The 20694-nt window shown below is 40.1% G+C and overlaps 1 protein-coding gene across 1 annotated transcript; it reads right to left on the bottom strand.

The window, feature by feature from the left end:
• Positions 1–5475: 5475 nt before the first annotated feature.
• Positions 5476–11392, bottom strand: LOC148033813 (protein DETOXIFICATION 48-like). Its single transcript, XM_087681811.1, has 2 exons — positions 10172–11392; positions 5476–9362 (listed from the first exon to the last, which is right to left on the bottom strand). The coding sequence occupies exons 1-2, from the start codon at positions 10367–10369 to the stop codon at positions 7917–7919; spliced, it is 1644 nt and encodes a 547-aa protein (XP_087537937.1). The 5' UTR covers positions 10370–11392; the 3' UTR covers positions 5476–7916.
• Between the last annotated feature and the right edge of the window lie 9302 nt (positions 11393–20694).

Raw genomic sequence — 20694 nt, 5'->3', positions numbered from 1 at the left:
GATGAATGGTGAAAGGACAAGGTGAAGCTCCATTATAAGCATAGCACAACATGCCAAGCTTGTAAGAATCTACAAAAGAAACCTATATACATCCAAATATTAGTTAGGAATGGCAAGTGAAGCTAATGATTTGTTATTTACATTCGATAATTTAGTTTACTTATCTATAATAATTTACAATGTTGTTTTGCTTCAGTATATCTAAATATTTCTAAAGCACTTTATGTTTGTGCTTATATGCCACTCCTTTCTGTCTTTGACCTAGTTTTTCATTTGATTGGAACTAGTTACAACTTGTGTGCTACAACTCTTTTCTGTCCTCCCTGAACCATTGTTTTATTTGATATGGCACATATGTGTCTCTAAACTAGTTTTTCATTTTATTAGAGCTAGGTATAAGTGGTGCAAAACATTGCCTGACCCATTCAAGGACAAGATCATAATACTCTTTGTGGCGACCTCACCCAACTCATACCAATTTGCAACCATTAAAGTGTAATTAGCCAACAATGTCATATTACATTGTTTGCATAATACTAGGAATATGGAAAACATCACACCTTGGTCACGTCAATGAGGCATGCATATGACCCACCCTTTTTGCAATTCTTGCAAATAATTAGGCATTGGCATTGGATGAAACAAGAGCTCTAGGAATCCTTGCAATAGTGCACTATCAAGAGAGACACATCTTGTAATTTATTGGATGAAAAAACTACAATAATATGTACAACGAGAGATCTAGGAATGCTTGCAATAGTGCATTATCAAGAGAGACACATCTTGCAACTTATTGGATGAAAAAACTACAATAATATGTACACATAAGGAGGACGCTTACAAGTACAATAAGCAACTCAATTAAATGTAATTTTATATTTACTTAAGCTCTCAAATTTTTGTAGCAATTTAATAGATCTCTTATATAAGCATATTCGCCTTGCATATTTGTAAATTTCATGATGTTGGAATGTAACGAGGGTTTTAGGGTAGACTTTTTCAAAATTTTTTAACATACACACATTTAATTGAAGGGATCAACAAACATCCAATAACACTTTGCAGTTAATACACTCAAGATGAAATCTACTCTGTGAAAGTTCAAACCGATGCGAATGATGAACTGGCCCTACCAAATTCAATGACTTATAAAAGTTTTCATGAGATTGAGGAAATAGCCAATTGGGGCAAGAGGATTGATAATAAAAAATTTAGGCCTCATAATAGGTGCAAAATCACTTTTATCAAAAGAAAAACAAGTGAACTCATCACGAGAATTCAACTAACAATTGACACCACTGACCAACAATTGACCCTATGGTGAAGCAAACAGTTGCACAAACCACTCAACTCCAAGAGGTTCCACATGTCTACATTCTTATCGGCACTCACGTACACAATCTCCCAAACACAAATTGCAAGCAGCCACAATTTTCAAAAAAGCTCTCCTTAGCATCAAAAGCGCATTTTCTTTAGGACTTGGATACATTATTCTCTCTAAAGTGACCAAAAGAAAATAACATGTGAATAGTCACAATACATCAAATCCATTAGTGCCAACCATGATTCAAGGGAAAAAAGACCATCCTCCTCACAAGCACACAAACCATATGTACAAAGGAATTTTTAAAAAAATACAAAAGACTTCCAATACTTTGAAGAGAAGATCAATCAAACATGACACTGCACGCTTCATAGTTTTAGCATATTGTTCAATCTCTTTTTTTTTCTTCTTATACTAACTTCTTCTTTTGGTGTTGTGAGCAGATACAAAAGGAGTACAAATGACAATATGAATATAGAGGAGATGCACCCAACTTGTAGAGAAATGCCTACAAAAGAAATAATGAATGCAGATGAGATATGCCTAGCTTACAAAGAAATGCCTACAAAAGAAAATATGAGTCTATACAAGGTACATCAAACATACATAGAAGATAACACCTTTTCATGGAATTATTTTAATAGTAACTAGCACAACTTCAATGAATCTTATACTCAAATTTTCCAACTTTACATTGCCAATGATAAGTGCTTATGTATTGAGAACAAAAATGAGCCATCAGATATGCATTAGAGCCCTTAAGGTATACTTTTAGCCCGTGTAGGTAAGGTGGGGCTGAGAGTAGCTCAAGACCAAAATTGGTGCAAAACATATGGCTGTCCAGCACAGGCTATAGTCCAAACAAGGGTCAAGTGTGGTCAAGATCCAGCCAATGCAACCTCCTTGAGGTGGGAAAACTCATCTAAAATAGAGGCCAGGCGCCAAGAAGCTTCCTCTAGAGGTAGGCCTTGCCATTTGATCAAGTACTCATGAATGGACTGAGTATAGAGTTGCTTTTCACGCTGCCCTATGATTGTTTCAGGCACATACTGAATAAGGCTCTCTTCATCCATGGGGGACAGTTCCTCCACATAATCTTTGGGGGTGCCTGTGAATGGCTTCAATTGGCTCACATGGAATACATTATGTATCTTAGTGTTAGGGGGGATTTGGAGGCGGTAGGCCAAGTCTCCGACTTTCTTAAGGATTGTGTAGGGCCCATAGTAACAATGTGCCAACTTGTTGCAAGAGCCATCTTTAAGTGTAGCATAACGGGACTTGGGAACCTTGAGGAGTACCAATTTGCCTTCTTGGAAGTCAAGAGGGCGCCTCTTTGCATCCGCATGGAGCTTCATGTGCTCTTGAGCCTTTTTGAGATTGACCTTACATTGCTGAAGCAAGGCCTACATGTGGTTCAACTCTTCTTTCCCAAGGGAGTTAAGCTTCTCACTGAAGACCATGGTGGGGAGGGGCACCCGATAACCATACAATGCCTCAAAGGGGGATACTCCATTACTCGAATGAGTGGAGTTGTTGTAAGCAAACTTAGCCAAATGCAACCACATATCCCGAGCATTCTGCACATCATGACAAAAATGTCTCAAGTAGATCTCAAGCCACTTGTTAACTCGCTCGGTCTGCCCGTCCATTTGGGGATGATAGGCTGTAAACAAAGCTAGTTTGGTCCCCATGGAGTTGAAAACTGTCCACCAAAAATGACTCATAAATTTGGTATCCCGGTCATGCACTATGACATGTGGCAATCCATGCAACCTAAATACATGCTCCATAGATTGAGTGGCAACTTGAGATGCTGTAAATTGAGATTCGAATCCAGCCCATAAATGTAGTTATGCAATTTGGCCTCATCATTGATAGCTTCCACATACATGGATAGGTTCATAAACTGGTTAGTGTACTCCCGCACGGTGAGATTACGCTAGTCAAAATGATACCATTGCCTTGCCAAACGTTCCTTCTCTACCAAGGAGGCAAAAACTTGAACCATGTGCATCTTGAAATCTTCCCAATCACGAAACTACTGGTTTTCCCTTTGAATGTACCTCCACCATGTGTGGGCAAAGCCCTCCAAGTGAAGGGAGGGAAAGACAATTTTGGCCTCATCGGTACGGGGGTAAATGAGGAAGTAGGCCTACACCTTTTATACGGTCAGTGTGACTGGTACTTTTTGGTATGGCCGGTTCATTACACATTCTCATATGGCAAGTAGTCAGACACCTCACTTGTCCCGATCGGAGTTTCCTACGAGAAGTTATGGCTGTTCTCCTACAGCAGTCTTGTCTTGGACAACATACCCGTCTGCTTCTGGACAGCCATCTATTTTGCAACAATTTTGGTCCTGAATTATTTTCAGCCCCACCTTACCCACATCGGCTGAACGTACCCATCTTGGACTGCACATTGTCCACTCCATCTAGGGCCTTGTTTTCATGACATGGACGATCTTGCTTATTGCCCTTGTATGATGCGCAGAGTAGTACTCTGTAGCCTTCCCTCCCTGTTCCTCCCTTGTTTTTTAGGACAAAAACTTCATGAGACGGGATGGTTTGTAATAAACCGGGCATACAGGAAACTACTAGTCACATTGACGGTATAAAAGCTATAAAAGGGTTTCCTTAGGCATGATGAAATTATCAAGAAATCTCTCTTCCACCTCTCTTCAGCTCTCATGACTTCTTCTTCCTCCCTCTTTCTCTCTCTCTCTCCTTCCTATATTTCTCTCTCCTCTTCTTCTTCTCCTGCAGTCTTTCTCTCTCTTCTCTCCCTTAGTTAGGTTAGCTAGGTCTCCTTCATTACAGAATGACGAAAATGTTGTGCAATGAGCACTAGCATATATTGATGACTTTGACGATATGAATGAGTGCGAAAGATTTGTAGACCTGTGTGCAAGAACATGTTGACAAACAAACATGAAGGTGAGTAGTACATGCTAACAAAGGGTAAGACCCCTATATGATTCTATGAAAATTTTGATGATTCTAGAAACACATTTGATTAACGAGATTGCAATGGAAAATGCATGGTTTCTAAAAGAAATACTAGGCAAGGTTGACATTGAATATGAAGACTGAAGCTAACTCATTATGGACCATCACTACACAAGCACTACTCAATATGACTCATTATGGACCATCACTACACAAACCCTACTCAATATGAAAAGTAAATGAATCTTCATTTATGCGATTTAGCTTCTCCACTATGGTTATAATGCTTCTCTCATATACTTAACGGCAATAGAAAGAGATGAAATAAACATTGCACTAAGCAAGTTTATGAAAACTAACCACCACATGCATATGCATCATAGACCTATAATCACTATTGAGAAGTAAATATTTCTATGTAATAGGATGGCCTATTGTGTATTCCACATAAAGTTGAACAACTTGTTCAAGAACCCTCCCACAAGATAACGTAAGTTTTAAAGGACTACCAAGATAGTTTCACTTGCTCATGGCTCCCAAACAAGCTTCCCAACCACTACAAATGGTAGCACTCAAGAAGCACTACCCTAATAGCCAACCACATCTATGAACTGAGCTCAAGATTCAGTACCAAAGCCACAATGGAGGGACCCAAGGGCAAGCACTATGTATATGACATAACCTACAAGGAAAATGGGAAAATGTGCCTAGGGCACTCCACATACTTGAAAAGAAGAATATAGTAGCATAAACAAAGACCAATCAAGAAGATGAAGGAATGCTTGGACATATATAAACCTTTCAACTAGCACTCCAACATAAACATAGAAGTCATAGTGAAAAAGAATACAAGAGGCTAGATTGCTAGAACCAATGTTAACCCTTACTAAAAGCATAACAACTATATGCTACAATAATTTACGTGGATACCTTGCATGTTATAAAAAGTCTTATTTTGTGTTAAAAACAAGACCTTATTAACTAATACTTAATACCTCGTCACTTTGCTCTATGTTATGCTTACTGCACTCTCCATTCATCATCACAAAAGTTTCCAATATGTCATGTATACAAATGACTTAAGAATCACATCAAAGGGTGAAAAAAGTGCTTTATATTATGCTTTATACATTCTCCATTAAAAAAGCAACTTTAAAGCTTTGAGCTCACACCCAACCTTGGGGTATGGCATCCCTTTAAGGGAATCCGCCAAGATTGGTGGTTTTAGCTGGTGAGAGTCCAACACTACCTAGACCCCTGAACCAGGGTGCTAGGTGCCTACCCACCATGCTCCATCATTTGGGTGGTAACCTGAATCTTCCAAGGAACATGTTCTTGAAGGAAGTAGTGAATTCATAAGCTAATGGCACAAGGTTCCACCTTTGAGCTTGACTAGGCACCCGGCTCAAAAAACAAAAAAGCAACTTTCAAGCTAGAAAACGTATAAATACTTTGTGAATATGACTACAAAATAAATTCACTTTACCCTGTCCTAGTCCAATTATATTCTCTATCCACTAAACTTTCCAATTCATCAAGAAAAGGAACAACTCCATAATAGCACAAAACAAATACAACATGCTCCTTTCCCTGAAAACACCCAAAGCTTTGTTGAACTACATGCATCTTTTACCAAATAATTGAAAGTTGTTTTTCCAAATGTAACAATTGGCTTGGCGCTAAACATTTGTTTTTCATTAACACTTATCTGGTGAGTACTTGGGGAGCTTATTTTCATACAATCCAACAAGATAACCTTCCTATGCTTGAAACAACAATACAATCTCCTCCATTTAGAATATCTAATGATGCTTTGGGCTTTTGCTTTGCCATCGAGTTAATGATCCAAATGCCTTGAGAGGAGTCTCGAGTCACCCTATGTCAATGTGTTGCTTGCATGTTTTCAATTGGCCATATGATCTCTACATCTTGACAACCCTTTCTAAATAATCTTGTTTTCTCTTTCAGCTTAGACTCCAATACTTTTTACATGTGGCAACACTCATTTGGCTTGGTCATGATGATTGATGACATAAGACATTGAATTAACCTAATAACAAGAACCTAGTGGGGACTAAGTTTTGTATTCCATGTTAATCCGCGCATTTCCAAAAATAACAAAGAAGATTGCACATTATTGAGAGACAATTTTCAGCCCGCCATGATCTCTATGAATGAGCTTCATGACACATCCTTCTTTCTAAACCTTGCGACTCTAAAGCTAGGGTTTGTGGGTGGGAGAGATGACTCTTATGTAGAGCCCTAAAGGCTTCAAAAGTTTTAACATCTTGGGAGGAGATTATTAGTTGGTAGGAGGCGTACAACAATGACACATTCCTCAAGTGTGTCTCTCCATGGAAAGCCTCCCCAAGCCATACTTACCATCATGTTGTGCAGTCATGCTGAGCAAAGCAGCTCTGTAATTGCTTGTGCCCCAAGTGGACTAAAGGGACATCTTATAGCATGTCTATCAAGAAAGAAATGAGGCTGCATGCTAAGCTACTAGAGCCCAATATGGTGGCCACATATGGTAGATCGTTGTCAGCAGTTGAGAGCGATTCAACAATCAAGCCAGCAACACCATATGGTTCACATGTCTGGATATGTTGCAGCAGAAATCGCACATGCAACAATGTTTTTCTTAACATTTGACAATAAAATAGTAGTTTGCCAGTTCAGAAATAGGCCTACCCATGTACATAAGAGAGTTGCCTGTACAAAATAATGATATCTGTAATTTGTCATGATCCAAATTTATATTGATATGCCACCTGCATTACTTGTAAGATGAGCCTAAACATCTAGAAATACCATTCAGTACTGCAACTACTGATCCTATGCTAGCACAAATCCATCCAATTCAGAACCTCGTAAGTCGCACAGCTGCAAAACAGTCCCAACATGTGTATTTTACATGATTCACATTTACTCATCCAATGCCTAGCTTCAATAATGGTCTCACAAGTTTGTTTAGCCTTGCAACTTGCAACCTCAATCATTGTCCCATCACAACAATTGATGTGTTATAATCACCCAGCAGATGACAAAAGGAGAAGCCCAACTGATCAAACTTCCCTCTCCCCCCAGATGATGTTAACCAGATTTGCACGAGAAATCAAACCTTGCACAACTAATTGAGCTATTTTGAGATACAGGAAATTATGCCAACAAGCTTTAAACAAATGTAAGTGCTCTTACTTGAGCAGGTTATAATTAGTTCTCTGTTCAATAGTGCTTTTTAACTATCTGTTGTTCATGTACATGATTGAAAAAATGCTGTATGGGGTCCTAAGAAGACTGCCAAAATAGCCCTCCATGCCCGGCAAAGGAGATGTTTGCAGAGCGAGTCTGTATTGACAAGTACATTCCTGTTTTCTGAGACTGTCCCTCTACAACTTGAACCCAATCGCTACAATTCTGAAAGACGTAGAGCACAATTGAGAAAAAAATGCAGTAATTCTGCCACCCAGCTGCAAAATTTTCGAAGAGAAGCAGAAATGTTTGGGAAAAAAATAATGCACCAAGTCCCTCTTGCTCAAGGTGATCCCTTGGCACACCACCCTGTGAAAATGCAGAGCATTGTCATGTGCTTGCTGGATGAGCTTTGATCTGACACTGCACTGATCTATCATCAAAAGATACCATCAAGTGGAAGCTACTTTGATAGATATCAGACTTTCTCGCTCTTCTGTCTCCACTTTGAATCCAGCTTGAAATGGGCAGCTTGTGGTTGTGCTTGTTCGAGATGGGTCAAAGGAGCCAGTTAGCTCTTTGGCCTTTGAAGCTTCATGAATCCAGTCTGTCTTGCCCAAAACACAGAACATGAGTGTTGCACAAGTTGCTTGGGCTGCTAAGAGGCCACACCACAGGCCTACAAATCCTAGTTTGAAACCAAGCACCAATGCAACTGGTAAGCCAACAAGGTAAAAGGAGCCTAGATTGATATTGGCACCCGTGGAAGGCCTTGCACTGCCTCTTAGGACACCACATCCAGCTGTCTGTGGACAGTTGCCAAGCTCACACAAACCCACAATGGGCATGGCCACTGCAACAAGGGAAAGGATGTGGTTGTCATTTGTGAATATAGAACCCCAAACATGCCTCATAGTGGTGGTGAAGGTCATAGCTAAAATTGCCAAAATTGAAGCACAAACAAGGGCTATCTGCATCGAAAACCGTGCCTTGGCAGGCCTATTTGCACCCAGCTCATTTCCGACCCTAGTGGAAACTGCCAAGCTTAAGGCAGATGGAAATATGTAAACTAGAGAGGTGGTCTGAATAAGGATGCCCATTGCTGCTACTGTGGCCTTCGCATCAACAAGAAAGCTAGAGAAAACTATCATAAGTTCATACCACCACCATTCCAAGCACACTGACAAGCAGCTGGGGACAGCCAAGTACAGAAGAGGCATCCAATCCCTCAAACATTCTACAGACCATCCATCCCATGTCTTCTTGTGCATGCCTGAATACCAAAGATAGGCCAACAAGAAACAAACCAGATTGAAATCTGTCCATGAAGCTGCAAGTGCAACCCCTCTGATACCCAACCCCAATGTGTGGACCAACACATAATTGATGATCAAATGTAGAACCAAAGCAAAGAACGTACACACTGTGAGGGGTAGGGTGATTGTTTGTGTGCGTAAATAGATCCTTAGAGGGTTCAGGATTGCTTGCGCAACCAAATCTGGTAGTGAGTACATAAGGTAAGTGCTTGCCATATCACTCAAGCTAGGGTCTTGACCACACCACAAAAGTATTCGGTGCATATTGGCCCAAATTAAGCCAATGGGCAAACAGAAACAGAGCAAAACCAATATGGTTCTTTGGAGTGCCAGGCCCATCAAGTTCCACTTTTTTGCTCCAAAAGCTTGACCACATATAGGTTCCATGCCCAGGGCCAATCCAGAGAGCACAGAATAGCATGTGATGTTGGCCAGTCCAATGGCCAGTGAGCCTCCCGCGAGCTCTAGCTCACCTAACTGACCGAGAAAAAACATGGAGGTCAGCATTCGGCCATAAAGAAGGAGACCCAGACACACCATTGGGCCTGCTATACTGCTGATCTTCTTGAGCTCCTCTGAGACCTGGGCAACACAACACAAGCTTAGGTTTAGAGCCCCAGTGATGCAATTAAGCCTGCAACTAAGTGCAAATGAACATGCAAAAGCTCGAAATTGTGAGCCTGAACAGCCAATTGTTAAGCATCTAATGAGTAGAAAAGCTCAAAAATTGTGAATTGCTAAGCATCTAATGCGTGCAAAACATGCAGAGCTGAAAGTATGAACTTAAACAGCCAATTATTAAGCTTTCAAAATTATTCAGTACAAAGGACGCCGGCTGAATTGTGCACTTAAGCAGCCAAGTTTCAAGCTGTCTAATCTTAAGAAATCCGAGAAAACACATGCCTAAAGTACAAATGATGATCTCAGGACCAGCTAATTGTTGCACTTGGAACATTGAGTACGCCCAAACTACTCTTTTGAAATAAAGGTAAAGGAAGAAACTGATCTCATTGCCAAAAAATCCATTGACTTTTATTGTATCAACGACCATGGCCCAATGCAGAAAGAATTGACCTTTTTTGCTCTTTCCCTTTTGGAGAGGAAGCTCGGCCCAGGAATTGGGTTACATGATAACTCTCAATGTGGGTGGATGCAGAAGGAGTTTTCGACATTTTCCTATATGGGAAAATGGGTTTTCTTGCCTTGTTTTTTCCCTGTAGTGCTAAACATCATGAGCTTCTGCTTGGGAGGCGCCACACACCTAGAGAGTTGCGTTTGGGGCCACCGCTGCCATGTGCGGTGCCTCCCTCACAGAAGCTTCGCGATGTTGGCCTAATTCACATTGTGAGAGTTATAGTGGCAATTTGTTTTAAACTTCTTGTGATGCTCACCTCTGATATGGTCGGTAATCTCTTGAGATCATTTTCAGGAGAGCAGGGTTCGTGCTCAAAGGTGCCACTGTTTATGCTGGGAAGGCCTGCCACGATAAAAGATGAAGTGAAGCCATTGTGCTTGCTGTTGTTGGAAGAAGAGTGTGGCTGCTCCTGCTGCAATGCCTTAGAGCACCCACAACTTGTGTGCTGGCACATGATGATAAAAACGATGATGATTCCAACTTTTAGGTAGAAGGGATGATGCCTATGGATGGATGATATGCAGAGAAATCAAAAACCCGGAAACAGAAACCCTGCTATAAAATGAAAAGAAGCTCTAAATGCTGGCTTTGAAATTGGATAGCTGGATTGTTTGGGTGCCCAGGAACAAAAAAAATCAAAAGAAAAATTAGAGCTCAGAGCAACTGATGGGCAAAATGAAGCGCTTGGATTAGCGTTGTGTGTGTGTGCGTGTGTGAGTAGAGGGGGGTGCAAGATAGGGAATGATGGGGCAATTGACACACAGAAATGATGAGAGGATTGTCGGAAACAAAATGATGGGGGAATTGAGAGAGCTATAGCCTATGGAAAAGATCAAATGATAGGGAGGGGCAATTGAGGGGTAGATCGATTGGGAGGGTCAAGATCAAATGATGGGGCAATTGAAGAGGCAGGGGAGGGGGAGGGGCTCTCGAGACTCTCTCTCTCTTTCTTATCTGTTTCTGGGTGTGTTGAATCTGTCGATTGTGCGTGCGCCAGAGAGAGAGAGAGAGAGAGAGAGAGAGAGAGAGATTTGAGTGTTGAATTGTTTGTTGTATGAGGAGGGGGGAGGCAGAATTTATTGAGAGGCGGGGGTAATGAATGATGGGTGGAGAGAGAGAGACAGAGAGAGAGAGAGAGAGAGGGGGGGGGGTTGTTTTTGTGGGTACTGCAACCAGCAGGCTGTAATTATTGATGGACAAGATGGGCGAGATGGGCTTTAGAGGGGGCTATTTTCTCGTGTGGGAAAAGCAAGGACACTCCGGTGAAGGCAGAAGAGGTAAATTTTGGAAATCCCAAGAAAAACAAAAGAAGAAAAGCAGATGCTTCGATCGGAGCACCGCAGGAGTCAGCACACACAACACAGACACAGAGAGAGAGTCCAGAGAGAGAGAGAGAGAGAGACAGAGAGAGACCCAGCCTAGGACCTAGGTTGAATAGAAAGAATTCAAAGCTAGGCATAGGGAGAGAGTGTGTATGCATGTGTCTCTCTGGACAGAGCCCTAAAGGCTGAATGTCTTATATTTTATAAGAGGTCGTATCTTTGTTTGAGTCTTTATGAGTTGGTGTGTGCGTGCGCGTGTCTCCTACAATATATCAAGCTCCAAGCTTGGAAAAAAAAAGAAGAGCTATGAGAGACAGGATTTGGGACACAAGCTTTAGAAAAAGAAAGGGTCCACGAGAGAGAGAGAGAGAGAGAGAGAGAGAGCAAGTGTTCATATGCCTTCCAAGTGAACTTACTAAAGCCTCATAATAGACACAACTTGCCACATTACCTCTACTAGGAGGTCACTCTTTTTAGATGCTTAGAGATATATTATGCCACGGGGGATATGGGGCACAAGGTTTGAACTCACGCACCCCACTAATGCAACCTCTCAAGAGCTCTAGTAATAGTTTTCCTCTATCTTATGTGCATCTTCTCCATTCAACTTGCATGGTGCATCATATCACGAGAGAGAGAGAGAGAGAGAGAGAGAGAGAGAGAGAGAGAGAGAGAGAGAGAGAGAGAGAGAGAGAGAGAGAGAGAGAGAGAGAGAGAGAGAGAGAGAGAGAGAGAGAGAGAGAGTGTGTGTGTGTGTGTGTGTGTGTGTGTGTGGTTATAACTTCTATATATGATCTTCCTTATGTAAGGTCTCTCATCACTCGAAAGTGACCATGCATTGTGAGCATATTCAAGTGATATGCCCACTATTTTTAAGCCATTACATCCAATGCGCAATCACTATAATATATAATTAGGAACTTGTGTATAAACTCAAGGCTTGATGTTGGTGAAGAAGGCTATGCTTACACTTAGAGCCCTACCCCACTCATTACTATGGAAATATGAATATAAAAGGACTTTTATCGTGTCCCATTAGCGCATGGTCACACTCCAAGTGGAAACATCTTATCTCTAATAATGAAAATTCAGAAAAGGAAAAGACAACTATAGGTCAATTGCACAAGTTAAGAAAAACAGAATCTCTAAAAGGAAAAGCAAAGCAGACATCTCACTACGTTTGTGATAGACCTAAGAAAAATGCATGTGCTAATGGAGGGTTCTTATCATTATGGAAATGCTAAAAAGGGTATGTCGTGAATTTTAGCCATGACAATGGTACAATGGAGCCCCACTAACCCTAGGTGGGAAAGGCCTATCAAAGGTTGTTATGTTTTCTACAATTGCAAACAAGGAGATTGAGATTAAAGAAAGTTTGTTCTTTTCCCCCATAAAGCAATTGGTTGAAGAGAATAGAGCAGCTTTGTGGTTATGATCATGTTTTCCCCACTTAGAGTTACTTTTTCCTTTTCCTAACACTCTTTGTTGTTGCTTAGAAAACATTAACTCCCAAAGTAAAAAAAGAAGTTATGAGTTAAGAGCATGTTCCACTAAAAAGATCGGGGCTAGCAAAAATACTATGAGATCCTAGTCATCCAGCAATATATTTGAGGAGTTTGGCCACTCACCACGATTCATGCCTAAAAAACTAAAGATATGAAAGCCTTGTGAATGGAGGCATTTGTGGGATGTGGGATCTTTTAGTCTACAAGCCCCCACTACTTTCACTTGTGGGATTGTGCTCTAACATGCATAACAATATCTCATTAATCCTTAGGATGGCCCTATATAACTCCTTGATGCACCTAGTTATGAGCTAGTTATAAACATGTGAACATAGCCTAAGAGTGTAAAACATGGGCTTATTGTAGAGGTGCTTCATAATTCATTCCTCCTATATCTCGCAATGAATATGTTATACATGGTATGATGTTTTGCTTTTCAAGGGGAGGGCCTACACTCCTCCTTACCCCTATTTTTGGAGCACAAGGTCAATCCATAGATGGGTGCTTATCACAATGCACATTTGTATGTTTTTTATTACTAAATGGTAGCTTTCACATGATTGGGCTTGTATTTATTTGTAGCTACCATGTATAAATAAGTACAAGATTTATCCTCCGATACATACACATGTACACATTTCACATGATGTAGATGTCCATTGTTGGGGTGCTTGTGGGCACACTTGCACATGCATGTTCAAGTTAGTGAGGGAATGAGGGAGAGAGAGAAAGATAAAGATGTCAAATTTTTGCAGATGTTAGAGATTTGAAGTCTTCTATGTAAGGGGCTTTTGCTTTTGGAAGCCAGCCTTGTTCGATTAGACTAAAGGAAAGGGATTGTATGATGGTTACCTTCAATACTTGTCAAATATACTTGTCATGTCCAGAACTTTAACAAAAATGGGTGGAATGGATTGGAGGCATAATGTGTAGACAATGACATGCCCAAGAATATATTACATTCGAGGCATTTTGGACCTATGTTAGTGGGCTTTTAGATGACAAAGCATCTTGGATTCCGGATTGTTATTTCCATAACCAATAGTAAGCTTGCAATGTAGCCTATATATGTGACTTGGATAAATCCTAACATTGGATATGCTCAAAGGGAAAAGACTAGGAGGTTAACCTAAATGCGTCATCTTTGCTTTGCCCAACTACTCTACTCAAATGAATGGTCCAAAATTTAGTAACAACTTCTTTGCAGTACATGTGGTTTACTTTCCTTGTATTTCTTGGTTTTTTTGTTGGATGAAACATTTTTTGTCACATACCTATACTTTTTGCACTCTACTAAACCATGAGAGGAAGTTGACTATAGACTCATGATTGAGTTTGTTAGTTAAGGATGTGGGACTCTTTGTCGTTTTGGGATTTCACTCAAAGGTAGGTTTCAAACATAGTGTGTACTTGTCCCTACTTGACCCATGACCCACATATTTTTGGATTCCCTTTGGCTTTGTTAGAGGGAATGCCAACGATTGTGCATGGGTTTTGTTCATTCTAGAGTAAGTTTTTACTCAAGGAGTGCCTTTGAAATAATATGTGTAAGTCCCACATGAAATCTAGGTTCTAGGCCATTCCCTTTATTGTCATGCATATTAGTTTGCTTTGATGTGCCATCAAAGTGTGCTTATATGGTTTGGATAAAATGTGCAAATCCTTGTTCTCATGAAGCTAATGGTCACATTTGGAGAACGATGATAGAAGTAAAGAAATTTACTATAGCTTCCCTTGTAAGGATATCCTAGTCATGCCACCACATATGTACCCTTTGAGTAATATAAGTTTCTTTGAACAAAGTCTTTCAACAAAGGTGTATGGGTGATGTCTTGTTCAATATGCTACTCCTTACTTAAAATATTCATAAACAACCACATCCTTCGTTTTCACTCTTTTCAAATATACAACTCAAACAAGGAGATCTAGGCTCAGTGTATCTCAACATGTAGGGACCTTTAGGGCTAGGAGAAAACCCTAAGATGTCCATGTCCTCAAAAAACAACTTATAGCTTCTCAAAAGGTGAGAATTAAGCTCATGCAATAGAGTTGTTAGGAAGCGGATTCTCTCATCTACCTGAGTGTCACATAGCTTTCTCTAATTTTCTTAACTTCAAATTCACATAACCTTATAAATATTTGAGAAACCCATTATATAAGGCAAGGGGTACATGTTACATATGTTATGTGCACATAAAAATGCATGTTCTATCTCAACTCCTCTTTAGCCAACATGAAGAATGATCTAGATGGTTTGAAGTGCAACAGGGTAGAGAATTCAAGTTTTAGATGATTGACCTAATCTTGATTAAAGTCTTAAAGTTTACGTATTCAATTATTGGGATAAATAGTCATTTGAATAAAATTAGCAAGATTGAAAATGTCTTTCGACTACTTGAAAGAAGTATTTACACTTGACTCTAGGATGAAAAATCTTTGAATGAATTAGAAGAGTGAGCGTCCCTCAACATTGGCAAATTTTCACATTATTGATCATGATTATGTGCATTTCTTCCCTTTACCAAGGGACATCCTAGATGTTATGAGACACTTCACCTTATCTTTTTCCTTTTTCTAAGCTTTCCCAACATGATAACTTTAGAACATTAGTCAATGATATAAATGATGTTGCTAAGCACCTTGTCGCATGGAAAAAGGACCCATGAAATTGGATACAATGATGTCCCTATGCTAGAGATTTAAGGTTGACTCTCTCCAAGTTTTGTTCGAACATTTAAGAGGATAGGCTATGTATTCCTATGCTAAAGACTTAAGGCTGACTATTTCCATGTTTCCATCAAACATGTAGAAGGATTGATTTTTTCTTGTTTCTACATGTCAATCCTTCAACCTTTGTTGTATCCATAGATTGTGCAAAACATCAAAGACATGTCGAAATCCATCGGCCTTACATAATTAAATGTAGAGGGTATGGCATAGGCATGTTTGGTCTTAAAATATTCCCTAGATTCTTGCCAATGACACTATTTGGCAAACATTTCGCATGAAGATGCAACCACAAACAATTAAGTGGATGTCTTAATCAAGTAAAGATCAAGAATCTTCACTTTAAGGGGCTAATGGGTAGCCTCTACCCTCTCATAAAAAAGTGACCACTTTTGGTCAAATGGGAAAGAGGTTTGTGCAAAGGTCCAATGGGCTAGACTTGATGGAGGTGCATGCCCATATGATCGACATTGATTTTAAGGACCAATAGGACCCAACTCATGGTTTTCAAATAGCATGCCTTCAACTTAACACATGGGGAATGGGCTTCTAGAGACTAGAATTTTCGCGTCTCCTTAAGGTGTTGTTAATTCTAGTTTTGAACATGGCATGTTGTTCCATCCAATCTCCAATCCAATTCTCTATTCTTTCACCCTAGAGTTATTATCTTGAACAATAAGATTAAGCACATCATGGTCATCCAAAGATTCCAACCTAGATTTTTATTTCATTTTGTTCTAGCCTTCCAAATTTATATTGTCTAGCATCTAACATCATTTGTGAAATGTAACAATGTTCTATGAGAAATGCTTTGTCATCATAGAAACAAATACACTAAGTGGGCATCTTCGTATAGCATATTTTCCCCCCTACTCCACTAAGCAAGTCATTGTCCTCAAAATAGTAGTTCTATCTTATGTTCTTGTCTTCGCAAGAATATAAAGATGGATCATACTTCTTCCTTTCATTCCCTTTCTCTTTGGCATTGGATTGCCAAATAGAGGAACATTTAAAGCCTACACTTAGATTACCAATATCAAACTCTATGTGAAAATAGCATGGCCATTATAATTATTTGTCTCATTTGAGAGATAAAGAAAACAATCTAATTGAATAAGAAAATTGACAAGTTGAAGTTATGTCATCTATCATCATGTAGTCCATCAAGGAGATCTTATCTTGAGTCTCTTACAGCTTAATAGAGACATAAATTTTTTAAAAGCTCCCTCATTGAATTGACATTATATGAGGTCTAGAAAACATCTGGTGACTTCTCTTTGTGATGTGGTAATAATTTGTCTTATATGGTTACAGTACAAGTTCTTTACAATAAGCATGTCAATTTTCTCTCTACTTTTTTAGTATAATCCTATTAAATATCGCTATCCCACTTTTAGGAACCCTCATTCATGCTCTTACTTGTTGTACCCTTTTGTATGCTCCTCATTGTTGTACATTAACATGAACCTCAAGCTTGATGGTCTGCTATCAACATAAGATCTAGTTTTTCATTAACTTTCCTCTTTGTGGAAAAATTTGCAAAGGCAACTCAAGTATCACTAAGCAAGCTCCATTCCGCAAATTGGTAGTAAAAGACCTTCTTGAAACACTAAAAATTTGAAGGGTTCACATAAGCAACTTACTCATGGACTTTGAAATTGCAATGTTGTTTGTATCTTATGGTAGTTTTGTCCTCATTTTGTCCATAACAATTTACAATGGTGGATATGAAATCCGACAAAGATTTCCCATAATTGTTCTAATAGTTAAGCGATCCAAAGAGAACTTTCCAATAGCCTTATTGTGGTTAAGAACTGCAAAGACCTTTACATCATTATTGTGTGCTAGGTTAAGGGAACAATGCTATGGCCTTATCTTTGCACACAAAAGCCACATCGTGTTTGCATGTCGAATGAAATTTCACGATAATGCAAAAATGCAAAATGGTGATTCACCACCTACAAAACAAAGACACCCAACACAAGGCACACATATCCTATGTGAAAACAAGCATAACCACAAAGAGAGTCATTATTTGACTCACCAACTTTTTCAACTCAAGGTTCACACACTTCAACATTCCTAGAAAGGTAATTTGCATGAATCTCTTTGCCTTCCATGTGCAATGGGTTATATAGTAGTGAGTGTGGACTAGTATGGGGGGACGAGCATGGACTTTCGGTGGACCACCAATGTAATCATGCGAGTCAAACATGAGTGTGTGTCACGTATGCATGGCTTTATGCCTATCTAATTGAGATGTTGGTGCTTTGGGCAAGGTATAGGGCATATGGATGCAATCTTGATGTTGTCTTAGAATGGGGAAGCTTAGGGTTGGTTCCCTTGGGGTTGATTTTGTAGCTACCCACTAGTACCATTGATGGTGACCAACTCGGTCACAATAGTTGGAAATTATTGTCCTTACTTTTTGCGGCAACTTATTTAATCATAACTCCCTTTATAAACATGGGTAACCTCCTATTATCGACAGTGGAGAGGGCTTATGAGCTATATGTAGATTTAGAAAACCAAAATTTTAGCCTTTTAGAATAGAGGAAATCTCATCTAACTGAATGCCTCATGCATGTCATGTCACATGTATGGATCTTTTGGCATTTTTGTTGCATTTCCCTAGTGTTCACTTTCAAACCATTTGTGAACATTGGTCCCAACAACAATAATTCATGAAAAACTTCTTTTTCAACTTGTAAAAATAAAGGCAAGTTTGCAAAGTAAGTAGTTTTGATGTTCATGAGCTATATGAAATGCCATTTTATAATTAAAATACACGAAAAATCTGTTGGTATTTTTAAGGGCATAACAATACTTCGACCATTATTTGTCTCTCGATCGATACAAATATACTAGAATGCAATTTTTCATTAGACTTGGTCATGACAAAGGTACTCTTAGGAGCTGCCGAGCTAGGACCCAAACCAGCAATCTCACACAATGCACGTGGGTATTTGTACCAAAGAACTGGCTTGCCACTTGGGGTTTTCATAAACATTGCCTCAAGGAGGGTATTTGGGCCCAGTTGCACCTAGAGCCACTGGGGTGATGGGAACCCCACTCCCCCTACTACAATGTAGTCGTGTCTTGTGCCAGCGGGGGAAAGTGGGGTTTACGTACCCCTACGCACGCTACCCTTATAAAAAAACATTGGTTTATCTCAGGGCTAGCGGGGTTATGGGATTGCAACAATTCCTACTGGTTGAGGGAAAAGCCAGCTACATGCATGTGCCACAATGTGGTGGCCTTTCTATCCTTACTATGCTGACATGCATCTAGGCACGGTCCTTGTAAAGCGACTGGGCCCTTAGGGGTTTAAACACTCATATAGGGAAGAGGTTAGAGGGATATGGTTATTAGCATGTCATTTGGATGGTACAAAAAGGTAAAGAAGCAAAAAATAGACGTAACGCTATGTTGGCAAACGCTTTTTTTGGGGGGGAGATGGGCGGCGGACAAAAAGGGGGGACCAATGTACAAAGTTGGGCGAAAGGGGGACAAAGTGACCAGCTTTAGGCCACATTCCCGACAGGCCTTTGAGTTAATGCCAAGGCCAGGAAAAGAATAATAATTAAAAATATAGGATAACCTTTTTCTTACACCCCCCGCGCTAAACTGTTAATTTGAGAAAAAGACAATTAACGATAATAAGTAAAAATAAATGGGATTTGCCAGCCAGCGACGTAGGGTTCCATAACGTGCCGGTCACTTGCCCCCTCTTACTGTCTCCCTCGCTCGGTCGTCCACGTGCACGGGCCACAGACACCCTCCCGTCGCTATCACCAGCCAGCCTTCCGTCACAAATAAATAAATAAATAAATACGTAAAAACATAGTCGGGATCATATATCGTTTAATGATTTTTTCTAAAATTAAAGAAAAGAGCTCTGCCGGCCGTTTACCAGTTCCAGTATTTTTACAGCTTTGCCGGCCGAGGTTTAAATGCCCCGCTCGCGTATCTGGCCAGTGGCCGGCCGGACCTTTTGCTCTCCCCAAGACCTTTATAATATCCATCACATTACGTTGCAAATATGATAATACATTGTCATCAATTATTTGCATTTCATACTACTCTTAGGCTGGGTTGACACAACCGGCCGCAGAGATATATCAAAGGGACGTGCTTTTGATGTGGCATCCCCCAAATGGTTGAGACTTCCCTCCTCTTTTCGCCGGACCCATCCTCCCCCTCGGAAGAGCCTTGGCACTAAGAAAAAAACATCTCTTTACCTTCTTATAGCACACTATGCCTCATGCTTCACTGTTCACACAAAGGAGGCAGAAGGTTGGCCATGCTTTGTAGTGCTATCGCCTCCGTCTGAACCTAGCTTCATACCACGCGAAGTGCGCTAGCGGGCATGGCTGGCAGCACCAACCAATGATGTTATATCACCAATGGGGTTGTGGACTTTAAGGGCTTTCCCTTACTTTGTTTCTAGAGTACTTAGCGGTTTGGTTGTGGGTTGGGCTGGTTTGGTTGTGGGTTGAGTTGTAGATGTGTGCAAGTTCAAACCCTGCTCAACACATCCCCAAAGGCCTACTCGCTTTCGAGTATAATTCTGTAGTGCTTGTAAAGAAAGTAAAAAATATAGGATAAGCAGGTCTTGATTTTTTCAAAGAAAAAGGTAACACATGCTATTTAAGAAAAATAAAAGTGGAGAGGAATTTTTACTAAGGATAAGAGCACCTTCCCACGTCTATAAAATGCATTTGCTATGGTTTCAACATTATGCTAAATTCCTTTATGAAATGCCTACAAGTCAACTATTACAAAGATTGTCAAAAGTAATTTTTGATTTCAAACTTGAATGGTAGCTTAGGATTTCATTTTGAAGTGTATATTTGGAATAGTCCTTTGATCCGGCAATACTTATTTTGGAGTGGCTATTTTGTTAGAGAGTGTAGAGATCCTTTCAAGGATGTTGCAACCCTCAAATTTGAGGACTACCAGCTATGTTAAAAGTAAACATAGCCTTTCTTGGTTGTGGCATTGGAAATGAAGGTTGATTGCCAACCAAAAGAAAAGGTTTTAATTCGTATTGTGGCTCTAAGAAAGGGGACACATGCACGCACGCGTGCACGCGCGCGCGCACACACACACACACACACGCATGCATGCACACACGCACGCACACACACACAGAGTCTGTGTGTGTTTCTCTATTTCTATGTCTATCTATGTGTGTGTGTGTGTGTGTGTGTGTGTGTGTGTGT

This window comes from Lygodium microphyllum, chromosome 7 (assembly GCF_053477565.2).
Source record: "Lygodium microphyllum isolate KBCC chromosome 7, Lygodium_microphyllum_v1.1.10, whole genome shotgun sequence".
Lineage (NCBI taxonomy): Eukaryota > Viridiplantae > Streptophyta > Polypodiopsida > Schizaeales > Lygodiaceae > Lygodium > Lygodium microphyllum.
Note: the sequence above shows the minus strand (reverse complement) of the source record. Positions and strands in the feature narration are given on the sequence as shown.

What these genes read in the sequence shown, in the direction of transcription:
- LOC148033813 (XM_087681811.1), bottom strand. Translation starts at nt 10,369, where the DNA reads ATGTGCCAGCACACAAGTTGTGGGTGCTCTAAGGCATTGCAGCAGGAG. An exon ending in GATTACCGACCATATCAGAG is followed by an intron (nt 9,363 to 10,171) that starts GTGAGCATCACA and finishes TGTGTTGCCCAG; the next exon opens with GTCTCAGAGGAGCTCAAGAA.